Source organism: Bombyx mori, chromosome 10 (assembly GCF_030269925.1).
Source record: "Bombyx mori chromosome 10, ASM3026992v2".
NCBI lineage: Eukaryota > Metazoa > Arthropoda > Insecta > Lepidoptera > Bombycidae > Bombyx > Bombyx mori.
The window spans coordinates 1,944,982-1,969,928 of NC_085116.1; the positions used below are offsets into that span (position 1 = coordinate 1,944,982).

The 24,947-nt window shown below is 38.4% G+C and overlaps 3 protein-coding genes and 1 long non-coding RNA gene across 14 annotated transcripts in view; 2 read left to right on the forward strand and 2 right to left on the reverse strand.

Moving 5' to 3' along the window:
- The window catches only part of LOC101747048 (protein hobbit), a 30,900-nt gene extending 20,114 nt beyond the window's left edge, over positions 1-10,786 (reverse strand). The window contains exons 1-16 of the mRNA XM_038013314.2: positions 10,607-10,786; positions 10,397-10,523; positions 9,619-9,915; positions 8,656-8,913; positions 8,159-8,323; positions 7,938-8,027; positions 7,278-7,439; positions 6,932-7,079; positions 5,734-5,898; positions 4,362-4,570; positions 3,488-3,800; positions 2,926-3,354; positions 1,985-2,174; positions 1,127-1,295; positions 805-927; positions 68-303 (exon numbers count right to left, since the gene is read on the reverse strand). Coding sequence (XP_037869242.1) covers positions 68-303; positions 805-927; positions 1,127-1,295; positions 1,985-2,174; positions 2,926-3,354; positions 3,488-3,800; positions 4,362-4,570; positions 5,734-5,898; positions 6,932-7,079; positions 7,278-7,439; positions 7,938-8,027; positions 8,159-8,323; positions 8,656-8,913; positions 9,619-9,915; positions 10,397-10,523; positions 10,607-10,665 — 3,140 coding nt within the window. The 5' untranslated portion in view covers positions 10,666-10,786. The remainder of the gene's footprint in view (positions 1-67; positions 304-804; positions 928-1,126; positions 1,296-1,984; positions 2,175-2,925; positions 3,355-3,487; positions 3,801-4,361; positions 4,571-5,733; positions 5,899-6,931; positions 7,080-7,277; positions 7,440-7,937; positions 8,028-8,158; positions 8,324-8,655; positions 8,914-9,618; positions 9,916-10,396; positions 10,524-10,606) is intronic.
- LOC134199467 (uncharacterized) lies at positions 147-7,137 on the forward strand. Its single transcript, XR_009973975.1, has 2 exons — positions 147-279; positions 5,720-7,137. It is a non-coding gene; the product is annotated as an uncharacterized LOC134199467 (long non-coding RNA).
- A 1,607-nt stretch (positions 10,787-12,393) lies between the features above and the next one.
- On the reverse strand, positions 12,394-14,733 carry LOC101738671 (large ribosomal subunit protein mL50). The gene is made up of 5 exons (XM_004930290.5): positions 14,286-14,733; positions 14,126-14,211; positions 13,425-13,621; positions 12,856-12,975; positions 12,394-12,571 (listed from the first exon to the last, which is right to left on the reverse strand). The coding sequence occupies exons 1-5, from the start codon at positions 14,328-14,330 to the stop codon at positions 12,456-12,458; spliced, it is 564 nt and encodes a 187-aa protein (XP_004930347.1). The 5' UTR covers positions 14,331-14,733; the 3' UTR covers positions 12,394-12,455.
- The window catches only part of LOC101747187 (mediator of RNA polymerase II transcription subunit 13), a 73,412-nt gene continuing 63,114 nt past the window's right edge, over positions 14,650-24,947 (forward strand). For 10 of the 11 annotated variants that reach the window (XM_038013508.2, XM_038013511.2, XM_038013510.2 and 7 more), the window contains exon 1: positions 14,809-14,951. In XM_038013508.2, the coding sequence (XP_037869436.1) occupies positions 14,883-14,951 (69 nt within the window). In that variant the 5' untranslated portion in view covers positions 14,809-14,882. Of the gene's footprint in view, positions 14,774-14,808; positions 14,952-24,947 lie in introns of those variants that run through there. The other variant, XM_038013509.2, reaches the window with a different exon arrangement.

Below are 24,947 nucleotides of genomic sequence, written 5' to 3' on the forward strand. Positions count from 1 at the left end.
TCTGGATATATTTTGTCGAGGGTGGTTTGGCCCGTAACCCTTGAAGCAGTGGGGGAGGGGTGCGTGCCTGTCGCAGTCGATGTCGCGCAGGCGTGCGGCGGCGGCGGCGGCGTGCAGCGCGGGGTCGGCGAGCGCCAGCACGCGCAGCGCGGCGAGCGTGCAGGCCACGAGGCGGCGGCGCGGCGGGGGGGCGGCGCGGCTCCGCTGCACGTAGATCTGCGCGTCCTTGTGCCGCAGCGCCGCGTACAGCTCCTCCACCTTGCCGGCCGGCAGGAACAGGTGCGGCTTGCACAGCTCTTGAACCTGGCCACAATTCAATATCTATATATTAATACGTCAAGCAAAAACTTTGTACCCCTTTTTACGAAAATTGCGCGGACCGAGGAGTATGAAATTTCACACACTTATAGAGAACATAGAGAAGGAGTGCACAATGATAATATTTTTTTAAATAATGCATAAAATATACATTAAATCAATAAAGAAAACATTACACACACTACCATGTATTTGACACACACACATATGTATTATACTCTTTATTTATTGTCAAACTTTAGTTAATGCTTTAAGTCTGTGGTCAAATCGAAAATAGTTTAATATTGTTTATCTTTAATATTATTTGTCTATAGTCTTGACAAAATCTGTGATTATAGAAGTAAAGTCTTTGCAATAGAACCATAATAATGTTCAAACTTATAATTTCTATTAATTACAGTCGAATTTCGACTACTGCGGGAACCCTAGTTATAATAAAAACCTGAGGTCCTGAGCACAGATATCTGCACTAGTACCGCGGCTGACCTTGGCGTCCAGCATGGTGCGTCTCTTCTGGCTCTCTTTGTACTCGTCCTCGAGCAGCTCGTAGTTGTCTCGCAGTTTCACTTCGAACGGGTCGTCGCTCATCTCTATTAATATCTCGTCAATCTGCAATAATATACAAAGTCACTGACAAACTGAACCTCTCCAACGTCGCTTTCCTCAGCGCAATATCGATAAATATCGACATAAATATCGATAATATTTTGTTATTTTATAATGAATTTAAATCCGACTTCAAGTTATTCACTAACAGTCAAACTGAAGATATAGTGAGTAGAATATGAACGAAGCCATTCGACGCTACCTTGATGTGCAGGTCGCTGGGCAGAGGGCTGTCCGCGGTGAAGGGTTTCTTCTTGATGCCGTGAATCAATTTAATCCATTTGAACAGTGTTACAAAATCTCCCTGCACGGCTTCAGCAAAACGATGTTTGTACGGGAATATTACACGTACTGAATGTACACTCACCAACCTGTAAGTATTATTTCATGTTATGTCTTGGCCAGCAGATGGCGCTTCCATCAAAAATTGTTAATTGCTAATAAACTTAATTGAAGAATACGCCCGGCTGCGTCAATTATATCTAAATGACCATAAAGGAAATGTAGTTTAAAGGAATTTATTCGGTACCCAACGACCCTAAGGACACATGTTCGCAAGTGTACCAACACCGGGAGTACGCACCCGGGTAACCTAACAGAAAGCTGAGCACGCTCCCGACTAGTATGAAGAAATCATATATTTTCGTATTGTTTTTTCTGCCTTAATGGCAACATAGAATATGTTTATTTTATGCACATACACTGGCTGCATGGGGCCGGTTTGAAATAGCACTACCTCACCTCTTCCCGCGGGTGTCACAGGAACTAAGGGATTCACCGGAGAACGGACAGCAGCGCCCTCTGGATGTTATAGCCAGTGCACTACATTTACTGGGGCTAAGGCATGTTGTGATCCCGCACGCGTAGGCACCACGATCCTTATTTCACACAATACCATCCGAACACTATAAAGTTCTCTTTATTTTATTTCTACTTCCAATAATATAATCTACTCAAAATCATGATATAACTATGTCATATGAGTTAAGTGCATGGATTTTGATTCATTTGTTAATATTGACTCCACTAGGGTCCTAGTGAGGTGCGAACTGCGACTGACCAGACTTTATTCCACTTGAGCTGGAAGCTTTCATTGGCCTTCCTCTCGACCCTGACCTCAGGGTCATCGACGGCGCGTTCCATGGTATACCCTTCCACGGTCATCAGCTCGTCACCGTTGAGTATCATGTGGAGTTTACTCCAGACTAGCGACAAGCCCGCCTCGTGATCATATGAGATTATCATGTCGTCTGCAACAAGGCGACCAGAAAATTATATTTTTAACAACCATCGAGTGATGGCAGGCGATGGTGGAAGGTAGGAGAGTAACACTAAAAAGGAGTTTAATAATAGCACGTCCATACAATCAGGGTTTGATATGAACTTAGCAATCCTAAACAAAATTAAGTATTCTCTGTGAAAACTAATGTATCGTTACAGCAACTGGAGTACTTGAGATCACCACAAATGTATTTATTTAATTGAACAAAGCTTGTAAATACACAATATTATAAATTTTTATTCTAAATTTATTTTACATTTCATTTTTATTGCTCTTGTAGGCAGAGGAGTATACGGCCCACCTGATAGTGAGTGGTTAACGTCGCTCATGGACTTCAGCAATACCAGGGGCAAAGCCAAGCCGCTGCCTAGCGTTAATTACTATTTAAAACTACATACTCTTTTAAGTTAAGTGCTCTTTAAAGTTAACTATAAAAATCAGTGGTCGTGCTACAGTGGCGCCCTCATACTTTACAACTCTTGAAATTACAAAGTACAAAAAAAACGTTTGTCTCTAATGTGGTGAGTGACGTCTTCTATTTACTTGGGACACTTTGTAAGGATATGCTTGCCGTTAGCCTTTATGAACCTTTGAGTTCTAAATTCACTATATAAATTTAATGAAAATGACACAAACTCCACAAAGCTAATCTTTCGTTAGAATACAGAATAATTTTGATACCGCTGTTCACTGTATAAGCTCGCTAAAAATTCACTTACCAGTATTATAAAGCATATTGTTTTCATCCGACAAAATCAGACCTAGATTAGTTTCTCCCTTGAATGTGACGCGCCAGTCCAATGCTCTCCTCCGCGCACCGGGGGGCACTGCGCCCGCACCGGGGGGCACCGCGCCCGCACCGGGGGGTACCGCGCCCGCACCAGGGGGCACCGCGCCCGCACTAGGGGGTACCGCGTCGATGTTTCTGTTTTTCGAACTCAACTCTCCCATAAAGCTTTTGAAGGCTCTGACGAACGTCAGTATTTTAAGATGGAGATTAACGCTCCATTCGAAGTCGACATTTTCTATAAACTGTACGTCCAAAAGCGCAGAATTCCTTTCCTTCGACAGCGTGTGCTCTATTCTAGCTAGTTTTACATGGAAGAATGTAGTAGGTATCTCGTCTGATTTTTGGCACTGCATGTTACCTAGAAAAGATTTGGTACAATTCATTTTATATATTATTTGTATTTTGATATAATACTTGAAATTGATTTTCATCCCAAGTTTGAGGATAATAGAAAGTTATAAACACATTTTACTCGGAGAAAATGAACTCACCCTTGTAAGGCACCATATCGACAACTTTGAACCCCGAGATGACGGCACCAGATTTGCTGACCGTCTTCTCGATGCTGACGGCGTCGACCCTGGTCATCAGGCACATGTTCTCGTTAACTATCAAGAACAGGTTGATGTGCGACAGAGCCACGTTCACGGCGATGTTGAGGGGGACGTCGGCGGGGTGCGGGGGCGGCGGCGGCGCGGGGGGGCGGGCCGACTTGTACTGGTTCATACATTCGACGGCCGCTATCAGAGTTTCAGCTAATGTGACACTCCATTCCAGGCGTAGGCAGTCCATCATAGCTTCTACCTGGAAACAGTAAAACGTTGCTTCGATCGTCATTCCCATACACATACTTCAAACGTCGCCACGATATTGGAAATGCGATCGATGTCTCCATTGTATTCTATAGCAGCTGGTCCATCCTACAAACTGAAACGCGTGGTTGCTTCGCGGCAAAAATGGGCCAGAAGGCGGTCCTCGTTCAGACCCTACAATATCACCAGTAAATATCAAGGCAGATGTTTGATATTAAATGTTTGTATATGGTGACCTTTTTTTTCCTAGCTATGCTGATAGCCTTGAGAGGCTATTTCAGCTTTTCCTTAACGTGTAGGTGAGCTCATGGGGCTCGAACCGGAATGTTGCTAGCACTGACCCTAACAAGAGCAGTGCTTCGCAGAATCTACCACCGGATTGGAAACGTGACCCACTGAGAAGATCCGGCCAGAAACTCAGTGGGCTGTGTTTGTGAGATAATTTACTCGCCGAGCCCTTCACCGCAAGCGACGGGTTCAGCAAGGACGGTGGCCGGATAATGACCAATGAGGCAATCAAATAACAATAGTCTGTCTTTGAATGCATAAAGACCTTGGAGTCCCGAGGTCCGTGGCTGCCCCACTTGACGAGCGCCACGGCGAGCAGCGCGGAGCCCCAGGCGTGGTGGCGGCGGGGCGGCGCCTCCCTGTGCGCGAGGCAGGCGGCTCCGCTGGCGACCCAGCCGCCGTCCACCAGCAGCTCCGTGCTCCACTGGCGCGACCCCACCACCAGCCGGGCCACGCGGGACTTGTACGCCTCCTCTGACAATGCAATATTTCACTACTTATTCCCTATTGTTGTTGGCAGTAATTCCCCGGCAAGTTAAAACTGAGTTCCATTTTAATATAATATATTTTGTTTATTTGTCATGTTTGAATATACAAATGTTTTTAGAACAAATAACCATTTTTTACTTAATTTACAACTATAGTCATACATTAAAAAAAGGATATTGAACATCAACAAAATTGATGATGCGAATACAATGTAAGTTTTACTACTACGTCAAGATGTTAGTAATAATATTTTTGCCGTATTAGCATTATTTTATTGCATAGATAAGTGAACCAGTTTATGTTTCACCGGGTATTAAGTGCTCACCAGAGCCCATAGATATCACATCAGGGATCCCGCTGCCAATCCTGAGACATGAAATCTATATCTCAATAATATAATATCAAGGGCATCCCACTCTTCCAATCGGAATGCAATACTGCTTCACGATAATAATGGGCAGGGTCGTGGTACCTACGTGAGGAGTTACAAGTCGGCCTGAGCACCAGTATTATATAATTACTAGCCGTACTCGCCCGCTTCGCTGTGCATTTAAATTTAACATTATTGTTTAATGTCATTATTATTAGGGAGTCCAACACTCATATAAATATTAGCCTATCCATTAAGTACATGTATTTTCTACATAGATACCAAGTTTCAAGTCAATCGATTGCACGGTTCAGTAGTTATAACGGAACATCCGTAAAAACCACTGTAGATTTATTTATATATATAGTATACTAGTGGTCCCGCAGTAGTCGAAATTCGATTATAATTAATTGAAATTATAAGTTTCAACATTATTATGGTCCTATTGTTACAGATTTCGACAAGACTACACTATAGACAAATACTCGTAATATTAAAGATAAACAATACTAACTAATACTAACTACTATTATCAACTTAACTACAGACTTTAAGCAATAACAAAAGTTTGACAATAAACAAAGAGCATATGCGTGTGTGTGTGTCAAATACATGGTAGTGTGTGTAATGTTTTCTTTATTGATTTAATGTATCTTTTATGCATAATTTAAAAAACTTCATAATCCTTCGTCCGCGCAATGTTCGTAAAAAGGGATACAAAGTTTTTGCTTCACGTATTAATATATAGATTATGAGCTTCTCAGTGTTGGCAACGTACCCCTGGAGTCGAGCAGCTGGTCCAGCTTGACCTTGAGTCCGCCGCAGCCGGCCGCCAGCGCCTTGTCGCCCTTGAGGCGCGCGTGCGCGGTCACGCCGCGCAGCTCCGCGCAGCACTGCACCACGCACCAGCGCAGCGCGCGCGACACCCAGCGCGGGGCCGCCGCTGTCGACAACCTCTCTCTGACAATCTACTTCACACATATGGGCCTAGAAGGGTGGACGAGCTCACAGCCCACCTGGTATTAAGTGGTTACTGAAGCCCATAGGCATCTACAACGTAAATGCGACACCCACCTTGAGATAAAAATTCTAAGGTCTCAAATATAGTTACAACGGCTGCCCCACCCTTCAAACCGAAACGCATTACTGCTTCACGGCAGAAATAGGCAGAGTGGTGGTACCTACCCGTGCCAACTCAAAATGATATCCTACCACTAGTAAATTACTATTCAACAATACAAACCCCATCACTTTACTGAAAGTATTACTGAAGATGATTACATATCTAATTAAAGTTCAATATCGATAATGGTAATCTATCGACAATCTTTCTGAATTGACTTCATATACCTACTGTTTTTACTGTTGTTGGTGTACTGGTGTACTGTGGACACAATCAATAATTAAAAGAATTTTAAGCTCGACTCTAGGTATGGTGACTGCTTACGAAGCCGATCACCTGTTCACAGGAAATACAAATTAGGGATGTGCCACAACCAAGAGATGGACAAAGTAATAAGTCTTAAGATCGTAGGCTAGTGTGGCACCGCCGTCACTGACTCTGAGATGCAAATCAATCCTTAACAGTTAAGCTTCGCTTAAAAGAACCACACACATAGCTCTGATCAAAAATCTACACTAATCTATATATATAAAAATGAATTGCTGTTCGTTAGTCTCGCTAAAACTCGAGAACGGCTGGACCGATTTGGCTAATTTTGGTCTTGAATTATTTGTGGAAGTCCAGAGAAAGTTTAAAAGGTAGATAAATATGAAAATGCTCGGAATTAAATAAAAATAACAATTTTGTTTTTCCTTTGATGTGGCCCCCGTCAGACGGATTCCTTTTTATTTATCGATTGAGGCACTACGAAGTCTGCCGGGTCAGCTAGTATTTAAATATAATGTTGTCGTATTTATTATACAACGTCCACTTAATAATGAAACTAAAGGGATCTGATAATGTGTTTACTTACAGGGGGTCGGCGGCTCTGGGAGTTGCAGAGGTCTGGATTTGTTGAACTTGTCTCTAACCGAAGAATACCATTTGAAGTAGTTCAAATGGTCATATTTGATGTTCAACGTGCTTATAATCAAATACAGATTCAAAACACCTTTCTCTAGCTAGAAAAAAGATTTTATGATATCTTTAGTACATTTGAATATATTATTTGAAAATTTTTGTTTTGTGATTTTTCTTGTTTATACTATCAACATTACCTACATTCCTAATTTCATGTTAACTTCAATATAGTAGTATAAATTATTTCACACAGAAAAGATATCACTTTTTTTTGGGTAAAAATAGCTAGTGAAGTGTACCTTAGCATCGAGTTTTAACTTATTCAAAAACATAAGCGTGTCGTCATCAGCGCAAATCTGATGCTGATCCATCTGGAAGGCCACGTAGAGCTGCGGCAGGCCGGCCGCCTCGCCGCCTGCCTCGTCTGCGTGCCCTGCGGCTGCACTAAACCTTGAGTTCACCTGAACATTAACATGTTATAGCTCATTATTGGGTTCTCCATAATGATAAATCTCACTGAAAACAACAAGTTATCTGCAACAGCCGAAAGCACTCGACAAGCTCTCACTTTTTTGTTTTTTTTTTATTGCCTTTTTGAGTGAACGAACTCACGGCCCACCTGGTGTTGAGTGATCACCGGAGCCCGTAGACATCTACAACTTCTACATCTAGACATCTTATAATTTGCGTCATTACTGGTGGTAGAACCTCTTGGAGTCCGCGCGGGTGGTTACCACCGCCTTGCCTATTTCTGCCGTAAAGCAGTAATGCGTTTCGGTTTGAAGGGTGGGGCAGCCGTTGTAACTATACTTGAGACCTTAGAACTTGTATCTCAAGGTGGGTGGCGCATTTACGCTGTGAATTTCTATGGGCTCCAGTAACCACTTAACACTAGGTGGGCTGTGAGCTCGTCCAAGCATCCAAGCCATAAAAAAAAAAAGGTATAAAGTCATACTTACTTGTAAACTGTGAAGTAGCATCTCAAAGTTTGTGTTCGTTTGCCTGTCGAGGCAACTGACTTTCGTCATTTCTATCCTTAAGCTAAAAATCTGTAAAGAGGATTTAATTAAAGTATTTACATGAATATCTGCAATACAATCAGACATGAATTAAGTTTTGAAATTTGATTTATACAATCAAATCGAACTCAAAAGATGAATATATGACAAATTACACTTACCTTTGGTATAACAGGCGACAGTCTGGGTATGAGTGTACCGAGATGGTCCTCTTCATTTAACTCTGAGTGAAGTGTTGCACGTTTTTGTCTTTTACGCTGTATTAGAAACTGATAAAATTCATCTTGGAATGTTGCTGTTGTATTGTTGATGGTCATGTGGATTTTCTGTAAAAATATTGAATATTATTATTTAATCACTCATGGTGGTGCTCGGGGAACTTCAAGTTCACATTAGTGGGTATCAGCAAACTGACTATTTGTGTAAAACCTTTATAAATATAAACTCATTTGTGAGATGTAGCTCAGCTTTTAATTTCATTAGGACTTTGACATGAAATGGGCAGCATGGATAATGTAATTTCTGTGGCCCCCAATTATTTCACAGCTCCCAGTTAACACATACTTGACGGATTCAAAAATTAAAGGAAATCTTGTAATTATTAGCTAAAACTAAATTCAGTGTTCTGATCACACTGACATCCAATATTCATACTAACCTCAACATTTAAGGGGCCATCAGCTTTCACTGTACCTTCTACAAGAAGACTACAGGCAACTTCCCCTAAGCAGAGCCCTAGTCTAACAACCCTGGCCTTTGCATTCATTAGTTTCGTAGAAAACACCAATGCGCGGGCAGGTCCACCGGCCGCACCATCAGCATGAAGTTCTGTAGCAGTGGTGTGCACGGAGAAAGAATTGTCTTCCGTCACATTATTGATTGTTATTGAGATGTTAAATATGTGAACTCCCATGAACTGTAAACAGAGACTAGTTTAATTTCATGCATTAGTGCGTGCGTTCGGGGCGTGCGGGGCAGCCGTTCTAACAATTATAATAACTATAGTTGAGACCTAAGAACTTATATCTCAAGGTGGGTGGCGCATTTACGTCATAGATGTATATGGGCTCCAGTAACCACTTAACGCCAGGTGGGCTGTGAGCTCGTCCACCCATCTAAGCAAAAAAAAAAAAACTGCGTTTTTGCATGCAACACAGGAGTCCATATCTTGATGTATCTCCCAGAGCTTCGTTTCAGGGGAGCATGAAACTCAGAGTTCCTTACCAAATAGATTAATTTTTATTTCACAATATAAATTAAAGAGCTTAATCTAACATTGTTTTTTTAATGTTATATCGTTAATATTACTATTATTTCTGATGTTTCAAATACTTTACAATTTTCATGGTAAAAGACAACTAAGGTTTCACATGTCAACATTTGAATATTGTGCCAACTAGTCTATTATTTATAAAAATTGTTATTTCACATTTCATTTTCCACAGAATAAACTGTTCGTCTTTTGAGTTCTGGTGTTTTTTGATTTGTCAGTCAGAGACTAAGTTATGATAGTAGTATTCATTGTTTAAAACTCACAAAAGCAATATGAAATACTTTATTTTAAATTAGTACATAAAACAGGAAAATGTGTCTCATTCAAACTATTGAAGTTCATTCTTACCTGTGCAAACATAATTAGACTAGGGGGAAGTTTTTTGTCCCTAAAGTCTAGCAGTTTCTTATTATCTAGAATAGAAAGGTCATGGCTCAGAGAATTTAGACCACTGGTAGCTGTTATTTCTTCACGTGTTGAAAACGAATTTTGTTTTGATAGTAATGGCTTAAGGATAGTCTCCACAACCACACTTCGTTTTTGTTCAACATTGTTGGTCACTTCTACTCCTCTTATCACAACTGACACTAGTTTATTAATATCTGAATTGAAGCAGCTGCTTTGAAATGATATTTCATCTATGTGCTGAAAATAAAGTAAACAATTCTCTGCAAAAATCATGTAGAATCAGAAGTAGAATCTTTATCAATTTTCCAACATAAATCCTATATCCCTAACAACCTATCCTCAATCTAATATATTATAGATATAAGGTATAAGTAAGTCATATTACAAGCTGAAAAAAAACTACTTATTTACAGCATGAACCAGTTTTTTTTTGCAAAATTACTATGGGCTGCTACAATTGAAGATGAAGAATAGAAGAGTCATTGTACCATAATGCAAATATCTAGTGCCTGTTGTTATGTTTATGTTATTAAGAATCAATGTAATATATATTTATATTATTTATGTGGCCTATGTCCAGCAGAGGACGTCTGTGGGCTGAAAGAAGTAAAAGATATATTTTTTACAAATAAAAAAAAAATATTTTTCTGTTTAATATAACTTTTTCTAAATAATGCATAGAGAATTTTAAATACCAAATTATTTATTTACTACTTACAATATAATATCCATCTTTTGATAAACTCACATCCTTCAAGATTAATTTAGGTACAGCAATTCGGCCAATTTTTAGTTTTATATGATACTTTCTCTTGAAGAGCCAAGCCAACAGGGTCGGCAGCAACCTATAAATAACGTAACGAAAATAAATCGTACGCAAAACAAAAACAATAATACAAACAGCGGTACATGTTAAATTAATACAGACCAAGAAACACACGAATATATAGCCAAGAAAATAAAGCATAATATGAGTAACAAATGCATCTTCGTAATCTCAGATCATCCCGATCGCTCTTTATATAATATTTGTCGATTTAAAGGAATAAGAGAAATGTTTCAAATCTCTAATTCCTAACCTCTAAAATCACAGCCATAAAACGTCAACATACGATATGTCAAATTTTCGTTTAAAAACCTATTGCATAAATACAGAAATATATACCGTATAAGATATATAAGAAATATATATAAGATATAGAATAAATACAGAGCTATGCGTGGTGAGCGCTCTAGAGGTACACAGGCTCATAAGTCATCTCATACTAAGTGATCGTCTTTGCTCATAAGCCAACAATGAGAATGATATTACACACTTTGAGATATAAGGTACCTACATGATACTCAATTGGCACGTCTGTCTAACTTTTTATGCCTTTTTCAGATTGTCGGCGAATAATTTGTTCAATCACGAATAATTAAATAAGACTACCTACTTACGTAAAGACCTGTTTTTAATTTAGTCTAAATTTAGTGAGAATTGACATGTAATTGTATCTTTCTTAAAATTACACTAAATACACACAGACACACTTAAATAAATATAATATTCGTACAACACACAGCAATTTACATGTGTTTATTGTTTATCGTTATTATGATTATTGTAAATGGTTTTTAATGCGTTTGTGTTATTGCATAGTTAATGCAATCTTATGGTTCCTCCTGTGGACCTCCACGATGACCTGGAGCTCGACCCCGTCAGTAAGTATCTACAGTCGGCATCGCTGCGCCACTTTGAGAAGACGGCACGACATGAGAACCCTCTTGTCGTGGCCGCCGGAAACTACATACCCGATCCTGTAGACCGATTGGTAAACCGTCGACGTCGCCCAAAGCACGTCATCACGGATCCTCCTGATCCATTAACGGTGCTTTTAGGCAATACAAGTACCGGTCAACGTCCTCGTCGAACCCGTCGCTTGCGACGAAGGGCTCGACGAGCGAATTAACCCACAGACACAGCCCACTGAATTTCTCGCCGGATCTTCTCAGTGGGTCGCGCTTCCGATCCGGTGGTAGATTCTGCGAAGCACTGCTCTTGCTAGGGCGGTGTTAGCAATTCTCCGGTTTGAGCCCCGCGAGCTCACTTTTTACTGGTGGTAGGACCTCTTGTGAGTCCGCACGGGTAGGTACCACCGCCCCGTCTATTTCTGCCGTGAAGCAGTAATGCGTTTCGGTTTGAAGGGTGGGGCAGCCGTTGTGACTATACTGAGACCTTAGAACTATATCTCAAGGTGTGTGGCGCATTTACGTTGTAGATGTCTATGGGCTCCAGTAACCACTTAACATCAGGTGGGCTGTGAGCTCGTCCACACAGCTAAGCAATAAAAAAAAAAAAAAAAAAAAAAAAAAAAAAAAAAAAAAAAAAAAAAAAAAAAAAAAAAAAAAAAAAAAAAAAAAAAAAAACAAGCTAGGGTACGCTGAAATAGCCTCTCAAGGCTATCAGCATAGGTAGGAAAAAAAAAAAAGCAATCTTAAGTGCTACTAAATACGTCTTGTTTATAAAGTGAAACAGTCAAACCTTTCAATTTGAAAGGCGAGACAGACATTTTACAGTACAATTGAGATTTCGCCTTCAAATGCCAAAGCAGCTATCAGCATTTACATTGTGATGACTATTCTCTAGTAAATATTATTATTGATACCAGCTGACTTCTAAAGAAATAAAATGATGATATCTTTAAATGGTGACCATTTAAATAATAAAACACATTTTCCATAAAATTTATTCCATGAACTAAGTAATTTAGAAGCTATTGAAAACATGTATTGAATCAAGGCCATTTCCTTTTAGCATTGTAGCCTTCATACTTCTTCCGTGCTTTAAGGCCGGTTACAATAGTCGAACTCTTCGGAAAAGCGGAGACGCCATTGAATAAAGTGTCCGTATCTGAAAATAGAAAAAATATCATTTTGAAAATGAGCTGTTTACTGGATTATTGAGAATTAGTGTCAGTGATTTATCAACATTTTTCTTCTGCACTTCTGCCATTCATCTGGGGTCAGCGCAATATGTATTCTCCTTCCATACTCCTCTATCATATACCATACCAGTGATGTTGATCATGTTGTACCTTTCTTACAGATTGCCATTTTATAAAATATCTTTTCATTCATCATTTTATAAAAGTTTCAACATTTATAACTCAGAACAAACTCAGAAACAAAACTGACCTGGATGAAATCTAACATAATCTTTTTGAACATGTAGATTTTTGGGTAGATCCATTAACTTCAGAGCATCAAACGGTGTAGTTGTGTACACAGGTGTTTTGTAAAATTCTGTTAGGTCATCTGAAAATTTACAAACATTGATAATGATTAAACAACACAGAGCATTCTCAAATTCTCATTATATAGGATTGCTTAGAAGAGATCAATCACTACACAACACTATCACACACTAAATAAAAAAGGTTTTTTTTTTTTATTGCCCTTGTATGCAGACGAGCATACGGCCCACCTGATGGTGAGTGGTTACCGTTGCCCATGGACTTCAGCAATGCCACGGGCAGAGCCAAGCCGCTGCCTACCGCTTAATACTCTCCACAAGCCTCGTTTGAAGAAGGACATGTCAATTGTAATATTCTAAATATTAATCATTCATCATTCATATTAATAATTCATCTGAATTAATTTTGAATATCAATCACTAATAGTCCTCTTATTCTTATGTGTATAATGGTATTGGCTACTTGAGTACCTATCTACTTCAATCTCAATATTAAGAATTGTTTACCAACCAACTGTTTCAATTGTATGCAAAAGTGAATTAGGCACACTATGGCCTGTTTCTTCATAACAAGCTTTGAGAACTGTAAATTTTGTGTCCAATGCTTCAAATTCTGAATTTCCATTTAATCCACATGTTGCACATATTTTCAGAATTGTTTCATTGATGTTTGTAGGTGGATCCCATGACTTGGTGGGACGTAGGAAGCTTAAATAAATAAAAAATACTTAAATCTTATACTGTAATATGAATCTCTAAACAGCAACAATACCTTAAAATGTACTTTGATTAAATTTAAATGTAATTAAATGAAATTTTCAATCAAGAAAAGCCATGAATTATTTACAAAAAAACATGCTCGCAACAAAATATTTCTATGCATTTTCTTTTTTTTAATTATTTAGATTTTTTTAATAATGATAGTTGGCACGGAATCTAGTGTCATAGATCTAAATGTCTCAAGGTGAGTAGCAGCATTTAGATTTTAAGTATATCATTAAGATTTATGTATATTAAGTAGCATGTGAATCTTTTGACTTGTGACAATCAAACAACACTATCATAATATCTCGATGTAGCATTCACACTGTAATGTCTATGGATTCTATTCAATAATTTAAGCCAGGGAAACCATGAACTCATCTACCCTCTGGAGAAGAACAAAAAGACTTGTTATTGACACATTGACATGAATTGGTTTTTTTTAGTTACCCTCTTGCCGCTAAGGATTCTGCCGCTGCTTGAACCTTTTTATCTACTTTGGGATATTTTTTTTGAGCTTGTCTGATAGATGTGACCTGTGAAACAATATATTTGTTTTCATTAAATTGTTTAAGAGCGTTTTGAACGCGGAGATACTGATGAAACATACCTGGAAACTTCCACGACGTAAGGGTGATAATACATTTCTGAGCATTTCTTAATTTTTTTTGGTATCTACTAGTCAGTTTTGTTATATTTATAATTCTTAAACAATGTTATCTTTCGCGAACAGCATAACCATAACCTATATTTACTTTTTTGAAGTTGTCAAATCCACAGGATGGTTGGTGGCGTAACTCCATTAAACGCAGAGTTGTCCCAGCTATAAATTTTATAACTTGAATTCCGTATTTATTGGACTGTCAAAAGGTGTTTTTGATCCAAAGCCCTTGTCTAAAAAGCTGCTAAAGTAATTATAACGTTTGAACAAGACTCCTTAATTAATTTATAGCTATTATGAATTGTATTTAATAATTATTGTTGAACGAATTGTAATTGTTTCTGGACGAAATGAGCTTTCGATTTCTGCCGCTGGGTGCAGCACTGTCGGCTTGGGTTGTTGTTTCCTCTCCGCCATTTTCCAGTCGCCATTGAGAGGTGAAAACTACGCTAAATGTCGGTGATGATTTTAAGATTTTGAGTGGTTTCTTTAAGATTATACCTGTTTTTAGTGTTGTGAAATGAAAATGAAGTGCCCCGGACTACCATGACGCATCAAAATCACCAAACAAACGGTGCAAGTCTCGAGGATTGCCACACAAACTTCTTCGCCTTGGTAAGTCACTTTTACATTGATGAAAGAACTCGTATGTACTTTTCTTTCGAAATCGTTACGAAGTGTGTGACACCTGTGAAGTCCACTATTGTTTGACTACGTGTCCACATTTTTTTGAGAATTCCTAACTAAAGAGACCACGACAGTTAAGTGGACGATCTGATTATCGTCATCGGCCGTTGATATACGAAATTCGCCTCTCTGCAATCGGACTTCCTAATCGATCTTATTGCGCTATAATTTTAGTATGAGACCATTTACACAGAAACAACTAATGACGCCTGTTTGTTAGTCATCCTGGCATCGTTCTCGCGACACCACAGATTCACGTTGAGTTGCTAACCCACAAAATGTCAACGCATTCGGCTAGCGAGGCCATGAGAAGCCACCGGCCCATAGAGGTCATTTTAAATTCACCTGGCCGTAACGCGGACCGTAATGCGTTCGCAAGACTAGTTTCGCCAAGTCGAGGAAATAACTTTCATACGTTTGAAATTGTTCGCTTTATCTTTCGATAGCAAGACAGCTTCGAATGTTTATGTATGACAGCATGGTATAGAAATCGTCGGGGTCATTCATTATCGGTGCCTTATAGTGTTGAACGACTTTGCGTAATGTTCATAGCTGGCGCGAATTTTATCAGATTGTGTTCGGGTGAGGATTAGCGGGTGCGGGTTGAAGGTGCGGGGAGCCGGGGGCGCTCGGTCGTCCTCGGCGAGAAGCGAGAACAGCACGGGCGCCACTTCCACCTGACGCGTTGCCATATCTTCGCGCCGCGGCGGCGCGCGCCTGCCTGCACCCGTCTCCCTCTGCGCTCCGCCTATCTCGACACGATACAAATTACCGATTTCTTGCCCTGCCTGCTTATTGTCTAATTATTTATGCGTCGTTTGCGGACACAAGCTTTTGTCGTGTGGAATTGTACTCGTTTACGTAGCGCGATGACTGCGATGACGCATCAGAGGTTGCTAGGTTGACGGGTTCATTACACTCTTTTAGTCTGTTGTTTTTGTCAGATATAATTTTCAAATAGGTTTTTCCTTGGGCTGAGTTATGGCTTCAGGATATAAAAGATGAAATATTGAGGAGATCGTTCGGCGTCGAGATGGTATCGCAACACAGCGGCGTCTGCTCCGCGACAAGACAGATGTCGCGATGTGTGCGCGCGCGCACTGGTTTGCCGGCTGCGCAGGCGTCTTGCGGCTCATTCAACCGTTTATGAATGGTCGTAATGATTGTAACTTTCCCATAAGCGGGCCTCCGCCCAGGCACTACTCGCGTGCGGACAGATTACCTGTTCACTTGTGGCCCTTTGTCTTCTACTAGGTTAAAACATTCCTAATTTTGTTCAGTTTCGAAACGATTCAATGTTGCCTTTTTTATATTGTAATCGTTAAATATAGCCATTAGATGAACAGTAAAATGGCGTACGACGGCAAACCATTCTCAGTCTAAAATGAAAATATTCATAACCGATCTGGTTACATGATGGTGACCATAAAGTGTTGAAATCCACCGTTAAGTTATTCATGACATCTGACGAACACTGCTCCCACCCTCGGCCTCCGACCCCTTATCGCCCTCTATGCATACGGAGCACGACTTCAATTTCGCCTTGAATGTGCTCATATTTTCCCAGTGTTATGAATCCTTAGTTCCTTGTAGGTCATAACTTTTACAATAATACTACATAACGTAATCTTAATTTTTATCTCACATAGAAAACAACTCAACTCTTGTGATTGTTAGGTGTTGAAAGTTTTCGTTTTTATAATTATTTAACTGCCGTTATATGTATCTACAAAATAAATCTGAAATATTTAATTATGTACGAAAATTAAAACTCGATTATAAACTTTAAATGACTTAACCAGGAAGAAATCTAAAAAATCTTTAATTTTTATTAAAGTCCTTTAGGAGCTGCACAGAAAACGAATGGGGGGTCTAATAATAATACCTCATTAAATCGGGGGGTCATAAATTAAAAGCTTACGTCAACTTTAAAATTACATTATAACACAGATAATAAAAATTAGGATTTTCTTTCACTCCTGCTGAAGTATTTTATTTGTGCACACAGTATGCTATTACCCAATTGACGCGGGAGGGTGAGTCTTAATGAAAAGAAAAACGTTTTAAAGAACTTTACTGGTGGTAGGACCTCTTGTGAGTCCGCGCGGGTAGGTACCACCGCCCCGCCTATTTCTGCCGTAAAGCAGTAATGCGTTTCGGTTTGAAGGGTGGGGTAGCCGTTGTGACAATACTGAGACCTTAGAACTATATCTCAAGGTGTGTGGCGCATTTACGTTATAGATGTCTATGGGCTCCAGTAACCACTTAACACCAGGTGGGCTGTGAGCTCGTCCACATACCTAAGCAATAAAAAAAAAATTAAAAAAAAATTATGAACTCCCTCAGTACACAATTTTAAAATGTACAAATAACGTAGGCATTAAACATATTAAGGCTTAACAGCTTAGTTTAAAAGTAGCAGTATCATGATACTTCAGTAGCGTGGTAGTAAATAAATGAGCAATTACAACGAATACTTGCGTTCGTCGTATATCTCAAGGTCGTTAAAAAACTTCTACCTGGCTTTACGAAATCAGTGCCTTACTCGAACGCGGTGATGGTAAATAAAACTGAACCTTATAACGGTCGAAGAAGGTTCAAATGATCCCTTCTTAGGTTGATATCTAAGGTGACTGTAATGACCTCTCGGCTGTTAAACGCTTCGTTTGTACTGTTCTGGTTACTGGTATTATTGAACGATAAAGTTTATTGGTTCGGACTTTTTGGGGTTCTATTGAAACTTGCATTCATCTAAATGCTGCTGAATATCATTAGGTTAATTGAAAAATAGTATAAATATCGATTTTAGTAATAAAACTTAAATAAAAATTAACACCAAAATTAAAGACTTCATAACAACATTAATAATTATAACTTACAAATTATTGCTTGAAAACAAATTTACCACTTTAATTGGTAAAGTGAATGTCATGTTATCTAAATATATATTTTTTGTAACAAAACCACGTAATTATTATGGAAATCAAGAAGAAATAACTAGTATAGAAACTTTTTCGATTGCGGCAGGTTTGTTGTGGCGGGGGGTCGTTATCATCCAACTCTAAACTGATAACTTATCGTTTTTTTTTTTTTTTTTTTTTCATACAAAGGTTTGGTGCCCAGAATAAAGCCTTGTTGTTTATCGATATTACTCCAAACTAAATCCGGAATAATTCGTATTCCGATATTCGAAACATTCTCGTATGATCACTATGGCATAATTCCACCAAGGTATCTATCTCTATATCGTCGGTCAGTAGTTATCTCGATAGGCTGAATATATCACAATTAAATATAAACGAGTTGTGAAAAGACACTTGAAGCAAGCAGTATTACGTAATTTGTAAGATAAAACACGTACCGAACGTACTGACGGAGACAGAGTTTGCATTCGCGGCTTGACTCGAATCGTGCTTATTGAATTTTAATATCGGAAAAATCAAATTGACTTGGAATAGAAAGTACTCTCTAATAAAAAATCTATACTAAAATATGCAACAGTTGTATCTTATCTTATCTTATACCTTTAAACGAGCAATCTTGTATAATCTGAATCTCTGAAACGGCTCCAACGATTTTTATAAAATTTAGTATACATGGAATCCCATACATGAGATTTCGGGGGCGATAAATCGATCTAGCTATGATTTATTTTCAGAAAATGTTGTTTTATTCGTGTTTTCAATAATCAACTCTTCCCGACATCTATTGGCGAATAATAATACTATTTTTCTTAATTGAAGGCAACTAACCGCTTTAAAGACACAAAAAGATGGCGTTATAAAAAAAAAAAAAAAAAAAAAAAAAAAAAAAAAAAAAAAAAAAAAAAAAAAAAAAAAAAAAAAAAAAAAAAAAAAAAAAAACGAGCAAAACTCTGTCATCATCCAGTTGTTATTTAAATATCAAAGCCAATGTGGAGATCAAGCCAATTTGTAATGAAACGAGAGCTGCATTATTATTGAATTACCGCTTCTTGTTTTTTTCTTTTACGATGGTCGCTGTGAATACATATATACATACGCATACGTCACAGTATCACACACGATAAGAGTCACATTTGCGGTGTTTTTATCAGTGTTTCTTCGTAAAATGTGCTCGATTTGATCGTCTGTGTGTACTGTTTTGTTCGGTTATGTCAAAAACATTTGTTTAACAATTTTTATCGGGAACGGAATTTTAAAATAGTACCTATCGTTTAAAACTTTGAAATATGTATATTGTTGTATAATTAATAATTGGTGACGATTATAATAAAGCGTATGAATCGTCCTGATTAATAATACGTGTTTTTTTTTTTAATTACTTATTGTAGGCAGACGAGCATACGGCCCACCTGATGGTGTATAATATCGGGAGGTGAAAGGCTGTTTGGTTTAAGCGACATTTTTGCAACATCACACGTGAGCCATTTAAAGGTTAAAGTTTGGAAAAAATACTATAACAATAGCTTCAATAGCTTCAGCTATTTGGATGGGGTAAACGTAATTAAAGTTCAATTAAAAACATCGAATTGTTGATACTAATACCGAATAAAACGGCCCTCTAATTACAAAGATAAATGTCGCTTAAACCAAATAGCCTTTCACCTTTCGATATGTTAAACGAACAGTTCAAAGTCTTTTCATAGACACACATGTAGTCTGAAATAGTCTTATAAAATAGTGTAATGAACTTAATTTGATTCAAGAAAACATATCTTTCACTTAGCACGGTCGCTGTACTTAGTGCTCGTTTATGTAGTCAAATCTACCTATCTATCTATCTATATATATAAAAATGAATTTCTGTTCGTTAGTCTCGCTAAAACTCGAGAATTGCTGGACCGATTTGGCTAATTTTGGTCTTGAATTATTTGTGGAAGTCCAGAGAAGGCTTAAAAGGTAGATAAATATGAAAATGCTCGGAATTAAATAAAAATTACAATTTTGTTTTTTTTTTTGATGCGTCCTCCGTCGGACGGATTGCTTTTGTTTGTTTTAAGTTTATTTTATACAAAAGTTTAGGTCTTTTATTTCGCGATTGAGGCACTACGAAGTCTGCCGGGTCAGCAATAATATACAAAATAGTTCTTATTTTCTCCACGACAGAGGACCGTTTCGTGACCACGTGAAAGGGCAGCGATATTTTTACATGAAACCCGTTTACGAAATGCAAAACGGAATCACAGTAAGAACGCATTATCATCCGGATATACGATCGAGTATAAAGTTTCAAGGTTTGAAATTAAATTTAATTAATTAATAACGTAACATAAATTCTGCGATTGGTCCGTGCAAAATGAGAAAAAAATTATGACATTAATTCGTTTTAAAGGCGCGGATATATATTTCACTGACGTACTTTGAGTAGGAAAAAACATTACCTATTATGGGGTATCACATGTCGTCATTGTTCACAACACGGGTGACGTGAAGGTGAAGGAATCTTTTGTTATCATCAAACGTGACATCTAGTGTTGATAATAATAAGTGTTTCCAATTTTTAAGTGCTTAATAACAGATGTAAGAACAGTTTTGCTTTTGCCGTCGTGTCGGGCAGGTCCAGTAAGATACGTAATATTAGTTTCATTGGTGTTCACATTGAGCACTGATGAACATAATTTACGTGCTCACGATGAATACATTCCGCCATATAAACAACGATGATTATAATCGACAGTCAAAGAATACGATTATAGTCGGTTGTTAATTAGAAGATCGCAAGCTACTCCTATCATTCGTTATTGATTGTCTTTAATCCAACCCTCCATCTTAAACACCGATGTTAGTATGTGATGTGAACCCGCACGCGTCGATACCATCTTACCATCGTCCCGCCGTTATCCTCCGCAAAACGATCAGATGTTTCGGTCTGACAACTATGACTTCCGCCTAAGATATCAAGATGAGTTAAAACCAGGCGGAACGTGAGCTCGATTGCCCATCATATTTCTGCAGCAACACCATTTAGGTCAAGGTCAGATGTTCTGTTTAATAAAACATTTCGTATTGAGAACATTAGATCGTCCTTCGCCCGTATCATGCTAAGCAAGGTTGCTCTGGTACCAAGCATTTTATTCGACCTCGCTTCGAGAAATGTATGAAGCGTTTAAAAATCTCTTGATCTATATAAAACCGGAATTATTTTTCTATGTGTAACTCAATCAACCTTTCTTAATGTGACATTTAAGTTTATTCCGTAGAGGTGGTGTATTTCATTGAAATTGTAATCACAATAATACATGGTTTCACTGATTTTTTTGCGTTATCACTTATCTTTGAGTTGCGATCTAAATTGAAATTGTTTTGAGCTCATCTGATTCCTCTCTGAAATGAATAATACGATTTTCCGCCACATAAATCGTTTGTCGCAGTACTTACGATATTAATCTACGGACACAAGACGACAGAGTAACGTCCTGATCTGGCCAATGCCAGCTCGTCCTTTCCTTCTTATTTTGTTATGAGCCACACATTCTGGGTCAAGGTTCTGTTTTGATGTGATGCTCTTGAGGAAAATTGTTTGTCGCATTTCATTTCGTTCACAACGATTTAACTAACGTTGTATTTAAATGGAAAATTAATAGTTACTGGTGGTAGGACTGCTTGTGAGTCCGCGCGGGCAGGTGCCTACCACCACCCTGGCCATTTCTGCCGTGAAGCACCAATGCGTTTTGGTTTTAAAGGTGAGGCAGCCGTGGTAACAACTAACTATACTTGAGACCTTAGAACTTATATCTCAAGGTGGGTGGCGTATTTACGTCGTAGATGTCTATGGGCTTCAGTAACCACTTAACGCCAGGTGGGATGTGAGCTAGTCCAGCCATCCAAGCAATAAAAAAAAAAAAAACCGTGGTATATGTGTTCTCTTCCGCTAAATTAGTGACAGTGCAATCCGGTGACGACCGCGGTCACGATATGTGGGTCAAGATAACCGAAGAGTGTTCGCTACCCGTCCCACATTCGACACCGCGGGCGGTCGCAATGTTGCTCATATACAATTTTCACATTAATATGTGAAACGTGGTGTGTTCAGGAATGTTCACTGCCCTGTTATTGATACTGACGATGCGGCGACGGCAGTACGCACATGTCCTCTAGTTTAACCTGACTTGTGAACAATATTTTCATGTATCCACACACAAACGCCGCATATTTCTTTTAAATATAATACAAGTGTTTTGGGTAATCTGTTTTAGCGCATTGGTGATTGTGTTGTCATCGCCGCAATAATGCTTTGTTTGTTTTCACGGTGAATTATCGATCGAATTAAACAAGTATTCTGTAAGTAGCCTTGTTGCTCCACTTTCGCTTTTATCGGCCAAAGGTTATTTCGTCACGAACATTCGTACAACGGTTCGTATGCTTTCATTAAAAAGGGCTTCAATAATAAAATATTTAGATCCTCTCTTGTTCGGAAATTAGGCTATAGTCTGTTTAAAAAAAACTAAGAAAATGTAACGAAATCATTGCTCCGTGATAGTTGTAAGTCATGTAGGTCTAAAAACCACATTAGTCGTCTTGGCCCTTTGCATGCCAGATCGTTTCTCACGGTAAACCAGTTTCTCTTGACGAAACAACACTGTTCTCTTGTTTGTACGCTATCGTAGCCTGCTTAATACATTCAAATTTAAGATACATCTCATGAACATAACGTCGTTGTGGTGAAGCTACCGCGGAGATATTGTATGCCTATATAGTAGAAACTTCAAAGTATGTCACCGTTTGCTATTGTGAAATTGATTAATTAACATGTTACGTAATCATTATAACTGGCGACATTCTCGTCTACGTATATAACCTCGTTTACAAATCTGCCAGAAAGATATATAAAACTCAACTTTATAATAAAGTTCTAAAAAATCTTGTAAATCTTTTAAAACATTTAATTTGTAAAATGTGTATTTAATAAAGTTTATATTTTTAACTGTGTTGAAAATCGTCAAATGCACCGTCTGAGGTCACGCCGTTTAATATAAAACGCTTTCACTCTACATAACCCCTCTCTGTCCACCCCCCCACCGTACTCCGAAGCGCGAAGGTGTGAACGCCAAGTCGCGCTCGTTCTCATTCGCCAAATAATACGGATTTTAGTTTTACGAGTACGATTCTTAGCGATGAATATTGTTGCGGGCGCTTAGTCGGTTCTGATTTACAGTAACTTATTCGTAGGTAAACTCGATTGGTCGTATATTGAATTTTAAATTGAAATGACGCATGCAACGAAGGACAAGCATCATTTCAACTCGCATTACCTATTGTATTTATTATTCGTGTAGTTAAACGCGTATATATGGTGCCCATCACGAATATTATTAGTTGATATTGTCTCTCTTGCTCGACGAAATAAAGCGCTGGCTTTCGCGCCGACATTAGTCTCGTTCCACTTAGTAAATGGTGCACGGAGCGGTGGTTACGTGTCACCATAGAGATTGTGGCCGATTCAAAACAACCGTGAGAAGTTATTTCAATGATAAACAGAAGGCACGCCGGTCGCTGCTGCGTCTAAACAACATAGCGTTCGCTTTTAATTTCGATGCCTCCAATGAACACTACGCTAACTCCAAATTCTTAGATTTACAGGAGGAGCGTTTAAACGAAAAAAGTTAATAAAATCTTTATTATTGCAGATATATTTATGGTTTTTTTGTGTAGCTAATTGATTTACTCTTGCTTCGAACCCCATCAATAATGATTAATTGTAATACTTTTAATATAGTGAAGCGATTTGCGTGAAAAACGAAAAATTCAAAATTTTGAGTTAGAGTAGTGTTCATTGGAGGCATCGATTTAAAACTAGTGCTCCCCAAACTAGTCCAAATTCGACTATAATTAATTGAAATTAAAAGTTTGAACATTATCATGATTCTATTGTCAATGATTATTTATTTTACTTCTACAATCACGGATTTCGCCAAGACAAATAATATTAAAGATAAGCAATATTAATCTATTTTAAATTTAACCACAGACTTTAAACAATGACAAAAGTTTGACAATAAACAAAAGAGTATATATGCGTGTTATTTTTATTTATTTAATGTATTTGTAATGCGTAATTTAAATAAACTGCACTCCCCTACATTCTTTAAAAGTGTGAGAAATTTCACACTCCTCCGTCCGCGCAATATTCGTAAAAAGGTGTACAAAGTATTTTCCCTTGACGTATTAACGTATACAGTTTGCTTGTACGATGTCACTCTGTAGGAGATGTCGTCGTGCGAAATAAAACAGCTCAGCAAAATTAGGATCGGTTTTTGTGCCCTCGAATTTCTAGACTAGACGTGAGGTCGTCGGCGACGGGTTCGTTAACCGCGGTCGGCGCGTGCCTCTGCCGTTTTACCAGCGTGTGTAGCCGCATCGCGCACTTGTTAACCCCTCACGCTCGTTACGTATGTTATTCTCAATGTCACAGACGGACAGTCGTGTTACAGTCCACCTGAGGAGAAAGAGCCGTTGTAGCACAACAATAACGATGCTATAAGAAGAGTAACGCCCCTAGTTTCTAACAACAAAAAAATTACTATATTACAAGGTCAAAATAAAACTCCACCCCGCCTATTTCTGCCGTGAAACAGTAACGCGATTCGTTTTGAAGGGTGGGGTAGCCGCTGTAACTATACTGAGACCTTAGAACACACCTCAAGGTGGGTGGCGCATTTACGTTGTAGATGTCCATGGGCTCCAGTAACTACTTAACACCAGCCCACCTGTAAGCTCGTCCACGCATCTAAGCAATAAAAAATAAATAAAAAAATTTATTACAAGGTTAAAATAAAACTTTTAATTTTGACCAAACAATGTTATGTAGCCATTCTCGTTAAAGATAAAAAGATAGATTTAAAGTTACGTTATGTTTATCTTTAATACATAATTACCAGAGTAATTGATTTATTATAATTGTCAAAAAAAAATGTAGGTATGTTTCCGCAAGTTGCATTTGTTT